We start from the raw sequence: 23333 nt of genomic DNA, 5'->3' as shown, positions 1-23333 counted from the left end.
GAATATATATTTTTTTTTTTTTTAATTTTTTTATTTATTCATGATAGTCACAGAGAGACAGAGGCAGAGACATAGGCAGAGGGAGAAGCAGGCTCCATGCACCGAGAGCCCGACATGGGACTCGATCCCGGGTCCCCAGGATAGCGCCCTGGGCCAAAGGCAGGCGCCAAACCGCTGCGCCACCCAGGGATCCCCTGAATATATTTTCAAGGTGAGGAGGAGGCAGGATTTGTTGAAGGATACAGTGTGCGGGGTATGAGAGCCAGAACTCAAGGATGATTTTATTTTATTTTAATTAATTAATTAATTTTAAAGATTTTATTTATTTGTTCATAGAGACACACACACACACACAGAGAGGCAGAGGCAGAGACACAGACACAGGCAGAGGGAGAAGCAGGCTCCATGCAGGGAGCCCGAAGTGGGACTCGATCCCAGGACGGGATCATGACCTGAGACAAAGGCAGACACTCAACCACTGAGCCATCCAGGCATCCTAGAATTAATTTATTTAAGGGTTAAAGTGGCAGGCAGGCCAAGAGAATTTAGTTTGAAAGGTGGGAGTTTCTAGAATTTTTTGGTGAGAAAGTGTATGTGGTAAGGTGGGGTGAATCTGAGTTTTCAGTCTCCTTTCAGGTATGTAGGGTTTTATGAGGTTGAGGGAGGGAGCATTGTGTGAGGCAAGCATTGAGGCAAGCATTGGTCTGAGGATTGAAGAAGGCATCTGAAGTGGAAAATTGGGAAGTAAATGGTGAAAATAGGTCTGAGGACATAGGTGGAGCTGATTGATTTTAGGGACTGCTATTTGAGGTTTTTTTTTTTTTTTTTTTTTTAAGATTTATTTATTTATGATAGAGAGAGAGAGAAAGAGAGGGGCAAGAGACACAGGAGGAGGAAGAAGCAGGCTCCATGCCGGGAGCCTGATGTGGGACTCGATCCCGGGACTCCAGGATTACGCCCTGGGCCAAAGGCAGGCGCTAAACCACTGAGCCACCCAGGGATCCCCCAGGGACTGCTATTTGAAGGATTGAGTGTTAAAAGGTCCTAAAGGGTTGGGAAAGGGACCCTAAGCGGGGGAGCTCGAAGTTTTGTTTGTGGTAGGGCAAAGCTGGTGAAGGTTAAGCTGGAATGTAGTGCGAGAACTGACAAAGGGGTAGTAATGATTCCTCTGAGGAGCAGTAAAGAATGGATGGGGGCTGCTAAGGAGGAAATGATGTAAGAGACCAATCAAAGTCAGGGTATGGAATTCTTGGAAGAGATGAGAGTTATTCTCAGGCAGCGGAGAGCCACTGAACTTGGTAGAGAACCTGAAAAGGATTGAGGGTCCTGGGAGGTAAGGAAGGGGTTATATATATACCTTTATAATTTGAATCTCTGTAGACAGTCTTGCAGAATTTGGTATAGTATCTTCATGTCCATTTTCAACTGAGTCTCATAGCAGCTCTCTGAAGTAGGAAGGACAGTGATTTCCCCTGTACAGGCAGGAAGGAGGCTCCGCAAAGCAAATTGACTTGGCTCTAAGGAAACTCCAAGTGGAATAGGGTAATTCTGGAGCCTCGGGTTCTTTTGTGGAATGGAAAATGGCCTAGGAATTGGCAGGCTGCATTCTGGCAGAATTTTATTACTACTTCTATGTGATGTTGGACCAAGGTTATCTGAGAACTGGAAAGGAGAGTAATAATAAAAAGTGCCTTAAAAAAAAAGTGCCTTCAAGGGAACTCACATTGTCTAGAAGTTAAAAACTGGGCTATATCTTTCATGTGGTGTTTTAAATTGTTTGAAATTAGTTGCCAGCATTAAAGAATTTAGAGAACTTGGGACACCTGGGTACCTCAGTGGTTGAGCATCTGCCTTTGGCCCAGGGCATGATCCTGGAGACCCCGGGATCCAGTCCTGCATTGGGCTCCCTGCATGGAGCCTGCTTCTCCCTCCTCCTGTGTCTCTGCTTCCCACCCCCCCATGAATAAATAAATAAAATCTTTAATAAAAAAAAAAAAAAAGAATGGAAAGGTCAGACATTCCACATTGGTTGACGCTAGGTAGAGGCTGCCTCCGACATGGCACATGGGTTCCTAGTGGTCGTCTCCTATCAGTTCAGCTTCATTTGTTGATATAATTGTCTGGACCCTGTCAGCATGTGACTTTGCATTTCTTGCTATGGTACGTAGCCAGCCCATTTTATGGATGAGGTTCAAGGCATAGAGCAGATTCCCAAGGTCACACACCAAATAAATAGAAATAGGAGTTGATTCTAAGTCATTCGCTTCAGGTTCACCACCCCCCACCAAAGCTCATTTTCTGTGAGGCTTATTCTTACAGTCAAATTAACATAAAAGAGGGTGTTAGAAGCTAGCTTCTTGGGCAGCCCTGGTGGTGCAGCGGTAGCGCCGCCTGCAGCCCAGGGTGTGATCCTGGAGACTCGGGAATTGAGTCCCGCGTCAGACTCCCTGCATGGGGTCAGCTTCTCCCTCTGCCTGTGTCTCTGACTCTTTCTCTTTGTGTCTCTCGTGAATAAATAAATAAAATCTTAAAAAGAAAAAAAAGCTAGCTGCTTTGTTAGTTTTCAGAATGTATGCTTCAGTTTTTGCATTTCCTTTCACAACATAGGCCTGTCTGATTTTTCTTGCACTCAACAGTAGTTTATTCCATATCTAAATGTGAGGAAGGGAGAGAGGTGACTGGAAAGATGAAGTACATGATGAGTTCCATGAGGACAAGTTCTTATTTATTTATTTATTTATTTATTTATTTATTTATTTATTTATTTATTTATGGCACAGAGAGAGGCAGAGACACAGGCAGAGGGAGAAGCAGGCTTCATGCAGGGAGCCTGACGGACTCAATCCTGGGTCTCCAAGATCATGCCCTGGGCCAAAGGCAGCACTAAACCGCTGAGCCACCAGGGCTGCCCGAGGACAAGTATTTTATAAATGTCTGATAATTAAAGGAGTTTGATTGGTCTTATTAAAATTTCTAGTGCTTGCAAGTATGTAGACGTTCAGATGTATTTGTTGAATGAAATGACTGTACGTTGCAAAGACCTGGGAGATCAAGAAACCTAGGTTCAATTACCAATTCTACTAACCAGCTCTTTTTTTTTTTTTTTTCATTCTTTCTCTAATAGGTATACTAACCACCTCTTTTGACTTTAGGTCAGTCACACAATTTGTTGACCTTCAGTTCCACATCTGCAAAAAGGAGGGGCAAGTGTTACTACCTTTCTAAGGACTCAACTCTGAGATTTTGAGTTTACAAGAAAGGAACTTCAGAAACTTCCCTGTTTTTATTTTTTATTTTTTTATTTTTTTATTGTTATTTTATTATTTTATATTTTTTAAGATTTTTATTTATTTATTCATGAGAGACACAGAGAGAAGAGAGGCAGACACACAAGCAGAGGGAAAAGCAGGCTTCATGCAGGGAGCCTGATGTGGGACTCAATCCCAGGTCTCCAGGATCAGGCCCTGGGCTGAAGGCGGTGCTAAGCTGCTGAGCCACCTGGGCTGCCCTTCCCTGTTTTTTAGATACTCATTATCTAACATTGCTATTATTCATAAGAAATTCATTTGGTTCCATAGATACACATTTGCCATAATAGTGGCTGAGTATGTACTGTGTCATAGGTGTCAATCCTGATGGTCTCATATAAGGACCAATTTATTTATTTTTTTTAAGATCTTTAAATTTATTCATGAGAAACACACACACACACACACACACAGAGGCAGAGACAGAGACACAGGCAGAGGGAGAAGCAGGCTCCATGCAGGGAACCCGACGTGGGACTCAATCCCAGGTCTCCAGGATCATGACCTGGGCTGAAGGTGGTTCTAAACCGCTGAGCCACCTGGGCTGCCCAGGACCAATTTATTGTAGTGTTGATAGTGGTTGATAGTTGAATTTGAATCTCAGCCACAGAAATTCTTTTTTTTTTTTTTTTAAATTTTTATTTATTTATGATAGTCACAGAGAGAGAGAGAGAGAGAGAGGCAGAGACACAGGCAGAGGGAGAAGCAGGCTCCATGCAGGGAGCCCGACGTGGGATTCGATCCCGGGTCTCCAGGATCGCGCCCTGGGCCAAAGGCAGGCGCCAAACCGCTGCGCCATCCAGGGATCCCCAGAAATTCTTATTTAACCTTGGATACATTTCTTCTTTGTGCTTTAGTTTTCTCATTTGTCAAATGGAGATAATAGAATATATTACAAGATTGTTGAGAATTACTATTATTTTTAAAGATTTTATTTATTCATGAGAGGTGCAGAGAGAGAAGCAGGCTCCATGCAGGGAGTCCCATATGGGACTCGATAGTAGGTCTCTAGGATCACGCACCCGGCTGAAGGCAGGTGCCAGACCGCTCAGCCACCCAGGCGTCCTAGATTGTTGAGAATTAAATGAGATAATGCACGGAGCCTGGCTCGCTCAGTCAGATGAGGATGTCACACTTGGTCTTAGGGTCGTGAGTTCAAGCCCCATGTTGGGTGGGGGTTAGACGAATAAAAACTTTAAAAAATAAATGAGGTAATGCATGAATGCTGCCTATGCTCAGAATGCGTAGGTAAACTATAGCTACAATTATTTGACAAGTATAAATCATGAGTAACAAGAGAAGCTACATAGGAGATTGAGATAAATAAGGCAAATGTAAAGTAAAAGTAGGGACACCTGTGTGGCTTAGCCATTTGAGCGACTGCCTTCAGCTCAGGGCTCCATCCTGGGAGTTATGGGATCAATCCCAGGATCGAGTCCCACATCAGGCTTCCTGCAGAGAGTCTCCCTCTGCCTCTGTCTCTGTCTCTCTCTGTGTCTCTCATGAATAAATAAATAAAATCTTAAAAAAAAAAAAAAAGTAAAAGTTAGTAGGATGAGTGGAGACTCTTTTTAAAACCTTTTCTTCTGGGGCACCCCGGGTGGCTCAGCAGTCCCAGGGCCTGATCCTGGAGACCCTGGATTGAGTCCCACTTCAGGCCTGCTAGGGCATGGAGCCTGCTTCTCCCTCTGCCTGTGTCTGCCTCTCTCTCTCTCTCTCTGTCTCTCATGAATAAAATAAATAAAATCTTATTTAAAAAAAAAAAAAGACCTTTTCTTCTGCTGTCATACTAATCCAAGCCTTCATTCTCTTTCGCCTTAACTGTGACACTCTTCCTCCTCCAAGAATCTCCTCCCCACCTCCTACCAGCTTTCTGTTGCGCTTAGAATAAAATTCAGCCCTTACAGTGCCTTCATGATGTAGCCCCTTCTGTCTGTGACCCACCTCCTACTATTCTTCCCTTTGTTCACTTTGTTCACTTCCCTTTGTTCTTCAGCCACTCTGTCCTTCCAGTCCCTGAAATGCCAAGCACTCCTCTGCTTCAGGGCTTTTGTATTTGCTGTTTCTGTACTTGTTCTTCTCCCAAATATCTGTATTTCCTCCCTTCCTTCCTTCCTTCCTTCTTTCCTTCCTTCCTTCCTTCCTTCCTTCCTTTTCAAGATTTATTTGTTCATGAGAGACACAGGTACAGGGAGGAGAGAACCAGGCTCCATGCAAGGAGCTCGATGCGGGACTCGATCCTGGGAATCCAGGATCATGCCTTGAGCCAAAGGCAGACGCCCAACCGCTGAGCCACCCAGGCGTCCCGCCTGCCTTCCTTCCTTCCTTCCTTCCTTCCTTCCTTCCTTCCTTCCTTCCTTCCTTCTTTCTTTTCTTTTCTTTTCTTTTCTTTTCTTTTCTTTTCTTTTCTTTTCTTGTTTTCTTTTCTTTCTCTCTCTTTTTTTTTTTTTGGTGTTCCTCTTTCATTTCATATTTAAAAAAATTTTTTTTCCTCTTTCATTTCATTTTGGTTTTTGCTCAGCACCTTATCAGAAAGGTCTAGTTGTCCAGTCTGAGTAAAATAGCATCCTCCATCATTCTTGATCTATATCCTGCTTGACTTTTATCACTTATTTTTTTTAAAGTAGGTTTTACACCCAACGTGGATCTTAAACTCAGTGCCCTGAGATTGAGTCGCTCTACTGAGTAAGTCAGCCAGGTGTCCCTGATTTTCATCACTTTTTGACATATCCTATCTCTTCCATAAAATAAAAGCTCCAGGAGGTCAAGGATTATGTCTGTCTTGTTCACTCCTATATGTATATTTTAGAGGGGTGCTTGGCATAGTAGATGCTCAATAAATATTTGTTGAATGAATCGTTCTTTGCAGGATGGATTACAGCCTGTTTCTTAGATTTGAGGCCATCATGTTTCTGTGCATTTAATGAAAACCAAAATTACTTCACTGTTATTTTGACTTGTTTTGGTTTTCAGTGATTTGGTGAAGCTTCCACTACTCTCTTATCTGCTTAACAGTGTCTGCTTTCTAGGCTGCGGGCCTCCCGGGTGCTGCTTGTTGGCATGAAAGGACTTGGGGCTGAAATTGCCAAGAATCTCATTCTGGCGGGAGTGAAAGGACTGACCATGTTGGATCCTGAACAGGTAAGATATTTGGCCACCTTATCACTCTTCCTTCATGGTCTCCCCTCTTTAGTATAAACACTTAGAGATTTTGTGAATTCCCATGTGCCCCCTGCAGGCCTCTGAAAGGAGGGCTGGCATTACTGGAGCTGTGGCCTTTGGCCTTCATGGCATTGGCATGTCCTACATGGCGACTTTGGTGAGACTCCTTGCTCTTCCTGGAGCTTGCCTGTCTGTAGTTGATCTCTCCCTTGGAGGATGACAGTGAGGAGCAGAAGGGTGGTTTTTCACTTTGTACCTCTAAACCACCTGCATGACTAAAATTGCAGAATTGCCTTGGGACTTTGTTAAGGTATAGCTAGCCTTCACCCTTATCACCTGTGATTCTGCTTTAGAATGTCTGATGTGAGGCTCAAGAATATACACGTTTGAAAAGTATCTCAGAGCTTCACGTAGACAGTTCACAGTTTGGAAAACAGTGGATCAGAAAGAATGGATGCAGACTGCTTAGCATGGTGCTTGCACATAATGAACATCTGATAATTATATGACTTACCATTTATTGATAATAATCATTGCCAGCTCCTATGTAGCATTCTCTAACCAGTTTCTCCAAGGTGAAAATAACTTCTTTCTCTACATTCTCATGCTTCAACATTTTTTCTTTCATAGAAAATTTCAAATACATACAAAAGTAGAATGACATTTGACACCCCATCTATGTGGCTTCTACAGAGACCAGTCGTTTTTGGTCTGTATTTTTTGGGACAGTATTATTTTTTTTAAGGTTTTATTTATTTATTCATGAGAGACAAAGATTGAAGGCAGAAACATAGGGAGAGGGAGAAGCAGACTCCTCGCAGGGAGCCCAATGTGGGACTTGATCCCAGAACTTGGGGATCAACACTTGAGCTGAAGGCAGACGCTCAACTGCTGAGCCACCCAGGCATCCCTAGGACAGTATTTTATTTATTTTTTTTTTTTATTTTTTTTTTTTTTAATTTATTTATGATAGTCACACAGAGAGAGAGAGAGAGGCAGAGACACAGGCAGAGGGAGAAGCAGGCTCCATGCACCAGGAGCCCGATGTGGGATTCGATCCCGGGTCTCCAGGATCGCGCCCTGAGCCAAAGGCAGGCGCTAAACCGCTGCGCTACCCAGGGATCCCCCTAGGACAGTATTTTAAAGCAAATTCTAGAAATCGTATTTTTTTAAGGTAAAATAATTTAAAGATTGTGTTATCACATTATCACATGATACTATTTGTGTCTTTATTTTTTGTTTTTATTTTATTTTTATTTTTTTTAAAGACAATCTTTTTCTTTTAATGTTTTTATTTTTTTTTAAATTTTTTTATTTATTTATGATAATCACACAGAGAGAGAGGGGGGTGGGGCAGAGACACAGGCAGAGGGAGAAGCAGGCTCCATGCACCGGGAGCCTGACGTGGGATTCGATCCCGGGTCTCCAGGATCGCGCCCTGGGCCAAAGGCAGGCGCCAAACCGCTGCGCCACCCAGGGATCCCTATTTTTTGTTTTTAAAGATTTTACTTATCCATTTGAGAGAGAGAGAGCAAGCGCATGTGCTCACACATGAATGAACATGAGCAGGGGGACGGGCAGAGGGAGAAGCAGACTCCACACTGAACAGGGAGCCCTATGTGGGTTTTTTTTTTTTTTCCTATGTGGGTCTTGATCCCAGGACCTAGGATCATGACCCAAGCCGAAGGCAAACACCTAACCAACTGAGCCACCCAGGCACCCCTGTGTCTTTCCTTGTAGGCTTTGAACATGCTAAGTAACTAGTACACACAGGTGAGGTATAAGCTTTGTGGAAGACAGTAAATATTAATGAAATTTTTTAAAGCTCATCTTTGGGTTTCAGGAAAAAAGTAATATAAGGATTTTTAAATCATTCTTCTGCAATGGAAAGAAATATGGGTTAGTTTACTTAATATCACAGTCACAAATTTTTTTTTTTAAAGATTTTATTTATTTATGCATGAAAGACAGAGAGAGAGAGAGAGGCAGAGACACAGGCAGAGGGAGAAGCAGGCTCCACTCCATGCAGGGAGCCTGACATGGGACTCGATCCCGGGTCTCCAGGATCCCACCCTGGGCTGAAGGCGGCGCTAAACCGCTGAGCCACCAGGGCTGCCCACAAATTGATTTTTGACTTGAATTCAAAACCTAAGGAAAGAAAATTCCTGCAAGCAAGCTGCCATATTATTAACTGGCTGAGCACTTTCAGTTTTTGACATCTCCCCAACCACAGTGCCCCCTAGAGGTATTTGGAGGGAGAATTTGTTTGTACTGTAGAGGTTAGAGCAGAGAGATAGGGAAGGGTGGTTCCTCAACGTCAAGGCTCTCAGTGTGGGAAAATGAAATCAGGTGGGGATGATGACTTCTTCGTCTGGTTGGGAGAGTCTGAGAATGGGAAACAATGATAGAATACTGAGGCGTGTGTGATGGGGGTTCTGTCCTTGCGTCAGGACAGTGATGGGTGCCACCCAGTTGTGGAGTGCACAGGCGGACTGTTATTCCTTCCCTCTTCACTTTGAGGACTTACAGTATCTTACCTATTTTCCACTGCAAAGCCTAACTCCTCTGAGTGGTTCTCAATCCCCTCTGTCCTTTGAATATTTGAGAGAGTTGTTAAAAAGCTCTCCAGGTGAGTCTAAAAGTGAGAGAGAGGGGCACCTGGGTGGCTCAGTGGTTTGAGCGTCTGCCTTCGGCTCAGGTCGTGATCCTGGAGTCCTGGAAATGAGTCCCACATTGGGTTCCCTGCAGGGAGCCTGCTTCTCCCTCTGCCTATGTCTCTGCCTCTCTATTGTCTCTCATGAATAAGTAAAAAAATCTTTAAAAAATAGAGTAAAAGTCAAGGAGGGTTGAGAACCACTGGCTTCATGTAACCTGGGCCTAGTCACCTTAATCAGCCTGACTCCCACTTCATAAATTCATGGACACTCTTTGGTTGGTCTACCTTTCACAGTTTGCTTGTGCTTTCTTTCCCTGACTAGGAACATCGTAGGGAGACTGTGCCACTTGGTGCAAAAGCTCTGGAATTTTGCATACTTGGACTCAAATCCTACCTCTTCAAGCTGGGCAAGAGACTTAATCTCTCAGAGATTCAGTTTTCTCATCTTTTTTTTTTTTTCCTTATTATTATTATTATTTTTTAGTAACCTCTACACCCAGTGTGGGGCTCAAACTCAAAATACTGGGATTAAAAGTTGCATGCTCTACCAATTGAATAGAACCAGCCAGGCAGCCAACCCTCTTTGTTCATCTATAAAACAAGGATGTTAATTCTTCAGAGTGTTTCATTTTGTTTACATCAAATATCCTAGAGTACTTGCTGGCTGCCCCATCTAGATAACTCGTGATACAAAGATGCACAAGATTTGGTTCCCATTCTCAAGGTTTTTTCAGAAACCAGAGCAGCTACCTAACTCAGGTTGTGGTAGGGGGACACGAAAGGCTTCCTGGAGCTGTGATCTTGGCTGAGACTTAAAGAAAAAGTAGAAATTTCTCAAGTTGAGGGGTTGTATTTTAGGCAGGAAACTTAGCAGTGTCATAGAACAGCATGGTAGAAATAGAATATAGCAAGCAGTGCTATTTGGTGTTTTTAGAATGGGAAGCCCAGAGTGGTGGGGGGTGGAAGCAGGTTGCAGGTAAGGTCAAAATCATGAACCCCTGCTAGTAAGCCTTACTGTAAGCTTGTACTCAATCTTCTAGGTGGTCAGAATTCATTAGAGTTTCAAATCTGGGGTGGGTGACCTGGTCCATTTCAGGCTTTCTGTAGCTCACTAGTTACTGTATATGATTGCCCAAGATACAGAGCAGAAGACCACTTAGATGGCTGCTTTAATAGTTTAGCTGAGAGATGAAAAGGGTCTAAGTAATAGCACTGGTGGTAGAAGAGGCAAGAAGCACACAGAGATGACAAATACTAAGTGGTAGAATCAGTAGTATTATATACAGGAGCATAGGGAAAGCAAGGAATCATTGTAGCAGCAGATAGTTCCTGAAGGTCCTGGACACTGTTCTAAGAGTTGTAGTTGCGTTTCATTTAGTCCTCACAACAACTCTGAGATGTAAGGATTGTCATCCCTATCTTACAGATAAGAAAACTGAGGAAAGGGAATTGACTTGCTGGCCCATCCAAGGTCGCAGTAGTTGGTATGACCAGGACCCAGGGATTGTCTCTTGGTAAAAGTCCATGAGCTTAGCCACCCCAGCAGGTGGCTGCTATCAAGGAAATAACAAGGATATAAAGACTGAGGTTTCTCACTCCGGTGATTGGATGGGTGGTTGGTAGGCTCATCAATAGATTAAAAAAAAAAAAAAAAAGTCGAATATGAAGACCCAGGAGAAAATAATCTGGTGGGCAGTTTAATATAAGACTCTGATAGATCACGGCAGCCCTGGTGGCACAGCGGTTCAGTGCCGCCTGCAGCCTGGGGTGTGATCCTGGGGACCCTGGATCGAGTCCCACGTCAGGCTCCCTGCATGGAGCCTGCTTCTCCCTCTGCCTGTGCCTCTGCCCCTCTCTGTTTCTATGAATAAATAAATAAAATCTTTGAAAACAAAAACAAAACAAAAACAAAAAATCTTAAAAGAAAAAAAGACTCCGATAGATCAGGAAGCAATCTGTACAAATAGGAACAATTTGAGAAGTACCAGCAGAAACTAAAAGTAGTGAGTTTATGGGGCTATGCAGAGCAAAAAGAGAAGTGATTCTGAGAATCCTGGGGATACCACACCCAAGAGTCCACGTAGAGACTGGGTGTTCAGTGAGGGAAGAGCAGAGCAGCACTAATAGAGTGATTAGTAAGTGTACTGTTTTTATTAACCTCCTCACTTTGTTTGTGATTCCTATATATTTGGTCAAGGTCGCACAGTTAAGTAAGTGGTTCAGCCAGGATTTGAATCCAAGATTTGAATCCAACCTAAATTATTCCAGAGCCTTACTCTTAAGCACTATGAAGTATAGTCTCTCAGTATGTAATGAGATCCCTGAAGAAGCAGGACAGGATGGGTCAAGGATACTATTAGAGGGCTGGCCTTGAATAGGAGGAAGACAGGCTAATTTTCTTGGAGGAAAGGTAGTAAGGGAAAGAATGTGCTGTGGGTAGTTGCCTGGAGGAGAGGAGGGAGATTACTTGTGTTGAACTCAGTCTTGGTGAAGGTAGCAAGGTCATACTGAAGATTAATGGTTAAATTAGATGTTTGATGTGTGAAGAAGTGCTCTATGAACAGAATGGAATCTGTAAGCCTACTGGCAGCTGTCAGATGATTTTATTCTGTCTTAGAGGCTTTCCTCTGCTGACATCAGCCTTGTATTTAGGTGAAATCCTCTCTTTGCTCCAGTCCCACTCATCTCTCCTTTGTGAATTTTAATTGAATTTAAGAGTTAATTTTAGGCATTTTTTAAAGATTTTATTTATTTATTTATTCATGAGAAACACAGAAAGAGAGAGAGAGAGAGGCAGAGACCTAGGCAGAGGATGAAGCAGGTGCCATGCAAGGAGCCTGATGTGGGACTTGATCCGGGATCCCAGGATCACACCCTGAGCCAAAGGCAGGTGTCCCAATTTCAGGTGTTCCTTTTTTTTTTTTTTTTCTTTTAAGATTTTATTTATTTATTTATTTATTTATTTGAGACAGAGAGAAAGAGAGGCACAGACACAGGCAGAGGGAGAAACAGGCTCCATGCAGGGAGCCCGATGTGGGACTCAATCCCAGGTCTCTGGGATCATATCTTGGGCTGAAGGTGGCGCTAAACCACTAAGCCACTGGGGCTGCCCTTCACTTATCTTTAAAGTTTATTTTTTTTAGTAATCTCTATACACCCAACTTGAGGCTTAAACTCACAACCCCAAGATCAAGGGGATCCCTGGGTTGTGCACCGGTTTAGCGCCTGCCTTTGGCCCAAGGCGCGATCTTGGAGACCTGGGATCGAATCCCATGTCGGGTTCCCGGTGCATGGAGCCTGCTTCTCTCTCTGCCTATGTCTCTCTCTCTCTGTGTGACTATCATAAAAAAAAACAAAAACAAAAAAACAAAAAAACAACCCCAAGATCAAGAGCCATACACTCTAGACTGAGCCATCCAGGTGTCCTTCACTGATCTGATTTTAAACCAGTTGTAGGCAGGGACTATACCCTTTAAACTACTATTGTTTTCAGATGCTTAAAATTGGGAACATAGTAGATACTTGGTAAATTCTTACCACTGATAATTATGTTATTTGCAGTTAGAAATTTATTAGAAGAAGAAAGTGTGGACTTTTCTGTTTATTTATTTATTTAAGATTTTATTTATTCATGAGAGACGCAGAGAGAGAACCAGGCTCCATGCAGGGAGCCTGATGTGGGACTGGATCCTGGGAGAATCACGCCCTGGGCCGAAGGCAGGCTCTAAACGGCTGAGCCACCCAGGCTGCCTGACTTTTCTGTTTAGAGTGAAGTTTCTTTGTAAACACAAGGGGGTGCTCTTTAACTATCAATGCGAAGTTTAAAAAGTTAAATATCTGTAAAGCTTCTGAAGGAATGAGTCTAGGGAGTCTGCATTAGGCAAATTCCCGCAGGAATGATAATACAATTAGATGGTAGATATTTTAGTTGTTCTTTAAAATCAGAAGGTTTGTTGTGTTCAAGAATTTGTTTTCTCCCCAAAATTCAAGTATTAAAAAAAAATGTTACTCCTAGGTATCTCCAGAAGACCCCGGAGCTCAGTTCTTGGTCCGTACTGGATCTGTTGGCCGTAACAGGGCTGAAGCCTCTTTGGAGCGAGCCCAGAATCTCAACCCTATGGTGGATGTGAAGGTGGACATTGAGAATATAGAAAAGAAGCCAGAATCATTTTTCACTCAGTTTGATGCTGTAAGTTTCATTGAATGTAAAATCTTTAGGCTCAGTACACTGCCTTCATAGTTTCAAGTCTGACATTGCCTTAGCATATATGCCTTACTAGCACATTGCCTTGCCATGTTGAATGTGTTGGTAGTAGATCCAGTCTGTTGGATCTGCTGTAGCTGTTTGTGGCTTGCTGTCTGCTGGTTTCTTCTTTGGGCATATGTTCCCTTAGACCAGGTTTCATCATTGGTGTTTTGTATTCCTTCCAGAATCTTTCCACATAGCTTCGATACATTTTACTGCAAATGTTTTCTCCAGAAAACAAGTTGGTGGTTAATTTCTGTAGCAGAGGCTTTTTTTTTCTTTTTTGTTAGAAATATCAAACTACAGCTTGTGTTTTGTCTTAAAAAAGAGCACACCTGATCTTGGTCTATGTCTGTCTCTTTCACACAGCCACTTTGACCATGTTGCCATGGATAACTAGACAAATTCATGTAGTCATAAGCCAAATGAGGCATATCCAACCTCATTTGGTTTCACTGCCAGATCTATGCAGAGGTGAAAGGGTAAGTTAAATTCTGTTTCAGCATCTGTGACCTTTTCAGACATGGTTCTCTGTACCCAGGAAAAGCTAAACAAATGTTGGATAACCATGAAATAGTCACAGATGATCTACTTGTTTTTTAAATGAAAGGCCCATTACATGAGAGGTTAGAATTTGGGTTGGGTAGTTTGTTTTTCCACACTGTTATATTTCATATGTGCATCTGTTCAAATGTGTGCTTGGAATGATGGATCATCTGTGCATTTTGTCTTTTTTTTAATTTAATTCATTCTATTTTGTAACTCCCAAGTATTGGAACATTTTCTGTTTGGACATAAGTCTTCTTTTCATTTCTTTATCCATAGTAACCACATTTGGCTAATTCTAGGTGTCCCTTGCATTTCTAGCACTTACAGAGAGGGTTTGTTAGAATTGAAGCACCAGGCCAGTTGGTTGTATAAAGTATCCACATGGGGCGAGGATATATGCCTCATGGACCATGTGTGTGACTGGGCCTTGTAGGTTTCACCCTTGCTCTTGACTCTGTAGGGTTCCATTTGGTCAGTTGATTGCATGTTCAGCTGTGGCTGTCTTGCCTTTTAGATTAGATTTTTTTTTTTCCCTTGGGTAGCTGCATCCTTTGAGTGATACCAGAGACACTTATTTCTCTGGGTTGTTTCGGTATTCAGGCTGCCAGACAGCAGCAAAAAGGTTCTGTCAAATGAGAATAGCTTTTTGCGATGACTTCTCCAACTTTCTTTTTTTCTTTTTTTTCCTTTTTTTTTTTTTTTTTAATTTTTATTTATTTATGATAGTCACACAGATAGAGAGAGAGAGAGAGGCAGAGACACAGGCAGAGGGAGAAGCAGGCTCCATGCACCGGGAACCCGATGTGGGATTCGATCCCGGGTCTCCAGGATCGCGCCCTGGGCCAAAGGCAGGCGCTAAAGTGCTGCGCCACCCAGGGATCCCCACTTCTCCAACTTTCTATGTTCAAAAGAAAACGTGCTATTTATTTTTATTTTTTAAAAAGATTTTATTTATTTATTCATGAGAGACAGAGAGAGAGGGAGAGAGACAGAGACACAGGCAGAGGGAGAAGCAGGCCCCATGCAGCAAGCCCAAAGTGGGACTGGATCCTGGGACTCCAGGATCATGTCCCAGGCCAAAGGCAGGTGCTAAACCGCTGAGCCACCCAGGGATCCCCCAACATGTGCAATTTTGAAGTTGTCTTCGTGACCCTTATCACAAATGTTCTCCTAAAAAGATGGTGTTTTTGGACACCTATAAAAATAAAAAAAAGATGGTGTTTTATGCAGTAAATCTTAGCTATTTCCAGTATCTCAACTTTTTGGAACACAATTTAGAGGCCTCAGAGCAACATTGATAATTCCATTGAGTGAATCACCGGTTCATTGTCTATGTCTGAATGGAAGGTCATTTGATGTGTAACCTTTTCTTTTGTCCTTAAATTCAGATAAAGTTTCATGTTGAAAACTGTGGAAAACTGTGGAAAAATAATTTCAACAGGACTTGTTTATCGTCTTTATCTTAACATCAATCAAAAGAAGAGGGGGAAAAAAATAACAAAAGAAGAGGGGAAAAAAATGCCCTTATAATTAAAAGTGACCCTTGGGTCACTTAAAACTGGTTTTGCTTCTCATGATAGCTTATTCAGATTTTAATAGCTTAAATAATTTAGAAATAATTTACAGTAAATTATTACTTCTTCCTTTTCATGAAAGCTATGATATATGGCTTGTATATGTTCATAGAATAGGGGAAAGAAATTCATGAAATGGCTTTTACTTTCTAGCTAAACCTGTTTTGGTTTGATTGCAGAAAGTGGAGGTCTTGCAATTTACATTTCTAGTGAAACCTGCAACTTTTCTTTTGTCTTCTAACCATAGGATCCAAAGAACCTGTTACACCAGTTCAAAACTGGCTTTAGACATGCCCAGAGAGAGACTGTTCATTAAGATTTATTTAGACATCAGGGCAGTGATTCACAGTTTGCAAAACTTAAAGCCAGCTAATTCCTTCTTTCTGCAGGTTTGTCTGACTTGCTGCTCCAGGGATGTCATAGTCAAAGTTGACCAGATCTGTCACAAAAATAGCATCAAGTTTTTTACAGGAGATGTTTTTGGCTACCATGGATACACATTTGCCAATCTTGGAGAGCATGAATTCGTAGAGTAAGTTTTGGGAGAGAAGGGGAGAATGTAACATTTCCAGAAAAAAAGTAGTTTTATTCACCAGTCGGAAACAGCCTATCTAAGGAAAGTATACTTAGAACATTTGGAAACTGGTTCATTAACAGTTTACTGTTTGGGGAGCCTGGGTAGCTCAATTGGTTAAGCATCTGCCTTTGGCTTATTAGGTCATGATCCTGGGATCCTGGAATCGAGCCCCCTGTTGTCGGGCTCCCTGCTCAAGTGGGGAACCCATTTCTTCCTCTCCCTCTGCCCTTCTCCCCCACTCATAGGTTCTCTCTCTCCCTCTGCTCTCTTTCTTAAATAAATAAATCTTAAAAAAAAAAAAAAACCACACACAGAAACCAGCTTACTGATTATAAAGGTTGTGTGTTCAGAATTATAGATGTGCACCTGTCTTCCAAAATAATGGTCTGATCTAAAGAATAAAGAAAGTGAGGAGTTCTTAAGGCAATCAAATATACCAGGTGGGTGTTTCATCAATCAGCCTGGACTTTAGGACATGAAACCACATATGGGAGGAGGATTCTATATAGGAGAGGCTTGCTTGGATTGTAAACATGTGTTCCTCAGTTTTGGCCTCTGTTTTCAGGTTGATAATAAAATGAGTATGAAAACAGTTAGATGGGTAACTCTGGAGGCACAGTCAGCCAAAGTCTGTCTTGGAAAAGCTCCAAAGTCCAGAGATTGCTCTGGTGTAACAAATAGACCGTATCCTCTCACTTTGAATATCAAGGCTACAGACTGTGGTGATTCTCACATGATGGGACCTGCAGTGTTTTGAACTTGTAGCTTCTAGATGAAACATGGCAGATGATACCAGTATTGTAAAGCTATGTGTATTGGGTTTTGGCGGTTATTTCTGACTACCTCAGTTGCTAATAAGATGTAAGGAAAGACCCGTGTGGTAGGTGAAGCTTCCTACCAACAGTAATTACTTTCTTTTGTTTGGCTTCTTAGATCACTGAAATTTTTCTAGTCTGCACATTTCTTTGTAAAATTGAGATGGGAGAAAGACACATTCAAGATCTCTTAAAATTTTGGCCTTTTATGGCTTTCAGAAACACTAGTTTTGTGGGCACACTATAAATGGATAGAGAAGTCAATACTACAGAGAAGCAGGCCAGACTATTTTAATATGATTTTCCCATGGCAGAGGGGAGAAATTAAATTTGGCTCTTTATTTCATGATTCAGGTGAAATTTATAAAGCTTGTTGAGCACTTTTTTTTTTTTTTTTTTTTTTTGCTTGTTGAGCACTTTACACTAGGCAGTGTGTGCTAAACGATTCATTATTTCTTAAAGGGATCCCTGGGTGGCGCAGTGGTTTGGCGCCTGCCTTTGGCCCAGGGCGCGATCCTGGAGACCCGGGATTGAATCCCACGTCGGGTTCCCGGTGCATGGAGCCTGCTTCTCCCTCTGCCTGTGTCTCTGCCTCTCTCTCTCTCTCTCTGTGTGACTATCACAAATAAATAAAAAATTAAAAAAAAATATTTCTTAAGATAATTCTGTCGGGGGCGCTTCAGTGGCTTAGTGCTTAAGCGCCTGCCTTTGGCCTGGGGTGTGATCCCGTGATCTGAGATCCAGTCCCACGTCGGGCTCCCTGCATGGAGCCTGCTTCTCCCTCTGCCTGTCTCTCTGCCTCACTCTCTCTTTGTCTCATGAATACAGTCTTTGAAGAAAAAAAAAAAAAAAAAGTAACCATTTGCCACCCAGATCTGCCTGACTATAAAGCTTTTGCCTTTTTTTTAAAGATTGATTTATTTTTGAAAAAGAGAGAGTGCACACTGAGTGGGGAGGGGCAGAGGGAGAGGGAGGGAGAGAATCTCAAACAGATTCCCTGCTGAGCATGGCCCTCGACTCAGGATTTGATCCCACAACCCTGAAATTAGGACCTGAGATTAGGACCTGAGCCAAAACCAAGAGTCAAACACTTAACCCACTGAACCATCCAAGCATCCCAAGATTTTGCTTTTCTCTTTTTTTTTTTTAATTTTTATTTATTTATGATAGAGAGAGAGAGAGAGGCAGAGACATAGGCAGAGGGAGAAGCAGGCTCCATGCACCGGGAGCCCGACGTGGGACTCGATCCGGGTCTCCAGGATCATGCCCTGGGCCAAAGGCAGGTGCTAAACTGCTGCGCCACCCAGGGATCCCCCCAAGATTTTGCTTTTAACCACCATCCTATTCTGTGAGCTGGTGATGCTCTTTTTTTTTTTAAAGATTTTATTTATTTATTTATGAGAGACATACAGAGGCAGAGACATAGGCAGAGGGAGAAGCAGGCTCCATGCAGGGAGCCCATGTGGGTCTTGATCCTGGGACCAGGGTCACGCCCTTAGCCAAAGGCAGACGCCTGACGCCATCCCAGCAGGTGATGCTCTTTTTGTTTTAATGGCAAGATTCTGAGAGTAATGTTCCAATTCCCTTCCCTTTTCACCCTTTAGGGAGAAAACCAAAGTTGCCAAAGTTAGCCAAGGAGTAGAAGATGGACCTGATACCAAGAGAGCAAAACTTGATTCATCTGAAACAACTATGGTCAAAAAGGTATGTGTACTATGGGGAGGTCAGAGATCAGAAACCTTGGAGCCTTTTCAGGGACAGGCAGTCACAATTGCAGGCAGAGAAAGCAAGCATTTTTTTTTTTTTTTTAATTTTATTTATTCATGAGAGACACACAGAGAGGCGCAGAGACACAGGCAGAGGGAGAAGCAGGCTCCATGCAAGGAGCCTGATGTGGGACTCTATCCTGGGTCTCCAGGATCACACCCCGGGCTGCAGGCGGCGCTAAACCGCTGCGCCACCGGGGCTGCCCCCCCCCCCTTTTTTTTTTTTTAAATTGCAAGCATGTATTTTTGAAGGGAAGGGTCTAGACAAGTTTGGCCAGTGCTTGTCCCACTTAAGGAGGGTGGCCTCTGCTTAGTGCCAGCCAGCTGTTGCCATGAAGGAATACGGACCCAGTGATGCCACGTGTGAATTTTAACAATCAGAAATAAAGATTTTTTTCCCCTAAAGGTTTTATTCCTCTATTCATGAGAGAGAGAGAGGAGAGAGAGAGGCAGAGACACAAGCTGAGGGAGAAGCAGGCTCTGCAAGGAGCCCAACGTGGGATTCGATCCCGGGTCTCCAGGATCACACCCTGGGCTGAAGGTGGCGCTAAACCTCTGAGCCACCCAGGGATTCCCAGAAATACAGATTTTTTTATAGGCTCTGTCCTAAACTTTTTAATACCTACTCCCTTTGGTTTGAATGCTGTTCCTTTCACTCGATGGAGGCTAAAGAGAACATGCCTGCAGGACTTAACTTGTAGTATGTGCCCTTTGGGGCCTCTAGTATCTGGACTAGCATCAGAACCACTTCCTTTAGAGCAAAGACCATCCCTCTTAGAATAAATACAGTTTTTTGGATTGGCAATTTAGAGAGGTCCTGCCTAAGTGGGCAGGAAGACAGTTTAAGCCTGAATTGCTTATGCTTTGCTTCTTTAAAATGAAGTGTTCGGGCAGCCCCGGTGGCCCAGTGGTTTAGCACCGCCTTCAGCCCAGGGTGTGATCTTGGAGACCCGGGATCGAGTCCCACAGCAGGCTCCCTGCATGGAGCCTGCTTCTCCCTCTGCCTGTGTCTCTGCCTCTCTCTCTCTCTCTCTCTTTTTCTATCTCTCTGTGTCTCTAATGAATAAATAAATAAAAATCTTAAAAGAAAATAAAATGAAGTGTTTGGGGGATGTTTTCCATCAGTTAACCTTTAAGAAGATAGGGCTCAATGATGAGAAACATTATTATCTAGTGTGTATTTTTTTTTAACATAGTTTATGTTATGGGCTTTGGCTCTACTGGAATGGCGCAGTGATTTAAATTCATTTTATAGAGAAGAAGAGGGGCAAAGACTTGGAAGGAGATGATCTCTGCAGCTAGTGTTGGAATCTGAGAAGGGAGTCATGCGATGGGGGAGACAAGATGAAGGGGCCAGAATTGGTTTTATCCCACTGGGGAAAGACATGACTGAACCCATATTTACTCTTTGCTTTGTAGATTTAAATGTTAAGAAAGAAAAACAGCTGGTCAGAGCTTCGAGCTAAAATTGCTCTAAAGGGGGGATTCTAAGAGTGCAGAAACCACAAGAGAGACTGCAGAAACCACGAAAGTGGAACTCGTTGAGTTTCCAGCAAGGCTGTGCCGGAGATTGTCGTTTTCTTGCTCTTGATGTTTGTATTGGAAGAGTTTGATTGCTGTGAGTGTGATATAGAGGAATTATTAAGCCCTAATTTTAGTGTCTATTCACAGGACCATAATTACCCCGAGTGAACATTGGTGTTTTGGCCAAAACTTGGGTCCTTTTCTTTCTCCCTTCTTTTCTTTCTTTTAGAGGCCCAGTCAAGCTTTATCTGAATAGCTCCCTGAGTTTGGTGGGGGGAGATAAATTGTTAACTAACACAGGAGTACAAAAGCAGCTTTGTGGGTGCTGTCAATGTATAAATCACCCCCTCTTACAAGTGTGACACTTGGCCTTGGTGTGAAGGGTTTTATGGCTTAAGGGCCTTCTCTGATAGAGGCAGGTCTTTCACATTCAAATGGGGAGAGCCCTAGCTTTGTCAGCCCTTCACAGCTGGACATGTCCGGGAGTCCATACTGATGGTGCCCACAGGGGCGGATCTGGAAACCGCTCTGGGGAGCCACTTTCTCTAGCTATGAGGAGAATGTGGGCAGCCCTGGCAGGCACCCGGTGGCCTTCGCGTACCATTCCTCGGCTCTTTGAGCAGCCTCTTCCTCCAGGGGCCCAATTTGAAGGTATCAAAATATTCCCCAGCTGCCATTGTTAGTCAGCTGTTTCACTTGGACAATTCAGGCTTGGATTCCAACCCCAGAGCCCTTAAGGTTGTGAGGCATTCGGTGCATTCCTGAATGACAATCCCTGGGATTCCAAACCTTGTCTTTGTGTGGCCTCTGGCCAGGGCGCTGTGGAAGGCCAGGCTTGAGCTGAGTTGGGGCTCTGGTTTGCCACCTTAGAGTATAACAGGCATCATCCATTTTGACAGAGACTGCTCCATGATTTCGAAGTTTTTCTTCCAACCCAAAAGTTCCTTGATTGAGATTATGCCCTTTCGCCTGAATTGTACAGAATAAATAGTTGGGTTATGCTCAAAGTGCAGGATGGGGGTGGGGAGGCAACCACTTCCTGTTTCCTGAGAAAGGTTTTTGGTTAGGGTTCCCTCCCCCCTTCCTTTTCCTTAGGTTCAACCAAATGTTGTATAGCCACTTTTGCTTCAAGGTACACATTGTGCTCCTAAATTAGAAACATTAAAAAACAAAGAGGAAAAATAGAGCTTGTGGTTTTCACACCACTTAGGAGGATACTGGGCCTTTCTAGCACGTGTCCTCATGATAAATAGAAGAGTGGGAAAATGTGTAGCCTAGAGGTAGGTGCTCGGTAGTTGGCTTCCTGCGGGCCCAGGAAAAGTTGAGACCGATTTCATCAGAATTGGGTCTTGGGCACAATCCTGATAGAGATATCAGCACAAAGTAGATAAAGGAGAGGGCAGTCATTTCGTGATGAGGAAGTGTCTAGGAAGGTTTTCTAGACGAAGAGTTGTTAGAGTTGGTGCACGAAGGAGAGTTTGCCAAGCACTGAAGCCAGGACTAGCATTTAGTCACAGGAAATGGGATCACCTGAAAGCACAGACGTAGGAACAGAACGACTTTGGCTTCCCTCACCCCAAAATGGCCAGCTCTTTCTGTATCTGTGAATTTCAAAATGCCTATTGTGTGCAAGGCATTCTGTTGGGTGCAAGGAAGTGCATCTAGTCCTGTTGTCTCCATTTACAGCTGCCACCAAAGCTAAGGGAAGTTCTTTGACTTGCCGGAGATCACGCAGCTCTGTGAGAGGGAGTGGAGGAGAGAGGACATATACGGTGGCAAGGGCACAGCTTGCCTTGCCACCTAAAAGTTGAATCCCCTTGGAGTTTCTAGGATAATTTGAAATTTTATGGGGATGATGGAATCAAATATGTGAAAATTTGGAGCTTTCTGGAAAAGCCTTTAGGGTAAAAGGCCAACTTCATGCTCTCATACCTGCTGCTCATGTTTCTTTATTGTGAGGGGCGGCCAGACAGGAGTAGATGCCTGGTGGTGGTTACTCTCCATCACAGCTCTTTAAAAATTAAACATAATATAAGATTTGTTTGTGACATGCTAAGAAATACAGGTTTAATTTTACTTCCGTTTCTGAAATAGTAAGGGACTAATTTGGGCACTGTTAATACTCTTGTCATGAATCAGTTGTGAAATTCCACAGTTGAGTAGTGATTCATTATTTCAATCCCTGTTTCTGAGCAGTTTATGGACAACTCCTCTCTCACCCCCATCCTGAAGGGAACATTCCAGGGACTGCCTGGTTTCATTCTTCCTCTTTGGGGTGGCACCTTGGTTTGTGGTGCTGAGCGAAGCTTGTCAGGGTTTCTCCCATTAGAGTCCAGGCTCTGTAAGGACTGGGTGCTCTTGTCCGCTGCTGTGTTCCTGGTGTGTTCCCTGGCAGTTTGAGCCAGGAAGCGTCTGTTCAATGTGTTGTGGCTTCTCCTGTGATATAATAGGACAAATTTGGAGGTCATTGTCATTTTAAAAAAGAAGTCCTGAAAGTATTTTCTTTGTGATCAACCAAATGGATTAACTTCATACCACAGGGCAGCCCAGGTGGCTCAGTGGTTTAGCGCTGCCTTCAGCCCAGGGCGTGACCCTGGAGACCCGGGATCAAGTCCCACATCAGGCTCCCTGCATGGAGCCTGCTTCTCTCTCTGCCTGTGTCTCTGCCTCTCTTCTCTCTCTGTCTCTCATGAATTAAAAAAAAACAAAAACAAAAAAACTTCATACCACATTAGCTGTCATGGTTTAGTTATTTGAGCTGGGCTGAGAGAACAAAATTCCAAAGAGGACAAGGGACTCTTGGCCAGGAATATTTAGAAGTAAGTTATTGGGTTGCCTAGACCAGGACCTTTAGGCCAGAGGTGTTCAAAACCCTGCTAATTGTCAGAATCCCTTGATTTGGGGGGCAGGCGGCAGGAGATGCAGGGTGCATGTTGCAGAGTTGAGTGTTGGCAGCAAGTATTCCAGGTAGGACAGGTGTGAGTGGGGAGCAGGTTGCAGGGGGTTTTGGTGCTCTATGAGCGAGGGAAGGGGGTGTCTTCCAGCATCACACACAATCCAATGTGTTTTTTATTGTGATATTTGTTACCCCCAAAAATAATGTGACATTAATACAAATTACAGAACATAACAACAAAACACTGTCCAATTTAAAGA

General features: G+C 43.2%; 1 protein-coding gene across 3 annotated transcripts in view; it reads left to right on the top strand.

Moving 5' to 3' along the window:
- Positions 1-23333, top strand: part of SAE1 (SUMO1 activating enzyme subunit 1) — an 82484-nt gene that overhangs the window by 6299 nt on the left and 52852 nt on the right. For 2 of the 3 annotated variants that reach the window (XM_025424542.3, XM_025424541.3), the window contains exons 2-5: positions 6338-6449; positions 13142-13315; positions 15885-16027; positions 18492-18591. In XM_025424542.3, coding sequence (XP_025280327.1) covers positions 6369-6449; positions 13142-13315; positions 15885-16027; positions 18492-18591 — 498 coding nt within the window. In that variant the 5' untranslated portion in view covers positions 6338-6368. Of the gene's footprint in view, positions 1-6323; positions 6450-13141; positions 13316-15884; positions 16028-18491; positions 18592-23333 lie in introns of all 3 variants that reach the window. The other variant, XM_025424543.3, reaches the window with a different exon arrangement.

Source organism: Canis lupus, chromosome 1 (assembly GCF_003254725.2).
Source record: "Canis lupus dingo isolate Sandy chromosome 1, ASM325472v2, whole genome shotgun sequence".
NCBI classification, from domain to species: domain Eukaryota; kingdom Metazoa; phylum Chordata; class Mammalia; order Carnivora; family Canidae; genus Canis; species Canis lupus.
Note: the sequence above shows the minus strand (reverse complement) of the source record. Positions and strands in the feature narration are given on the sequence as shown.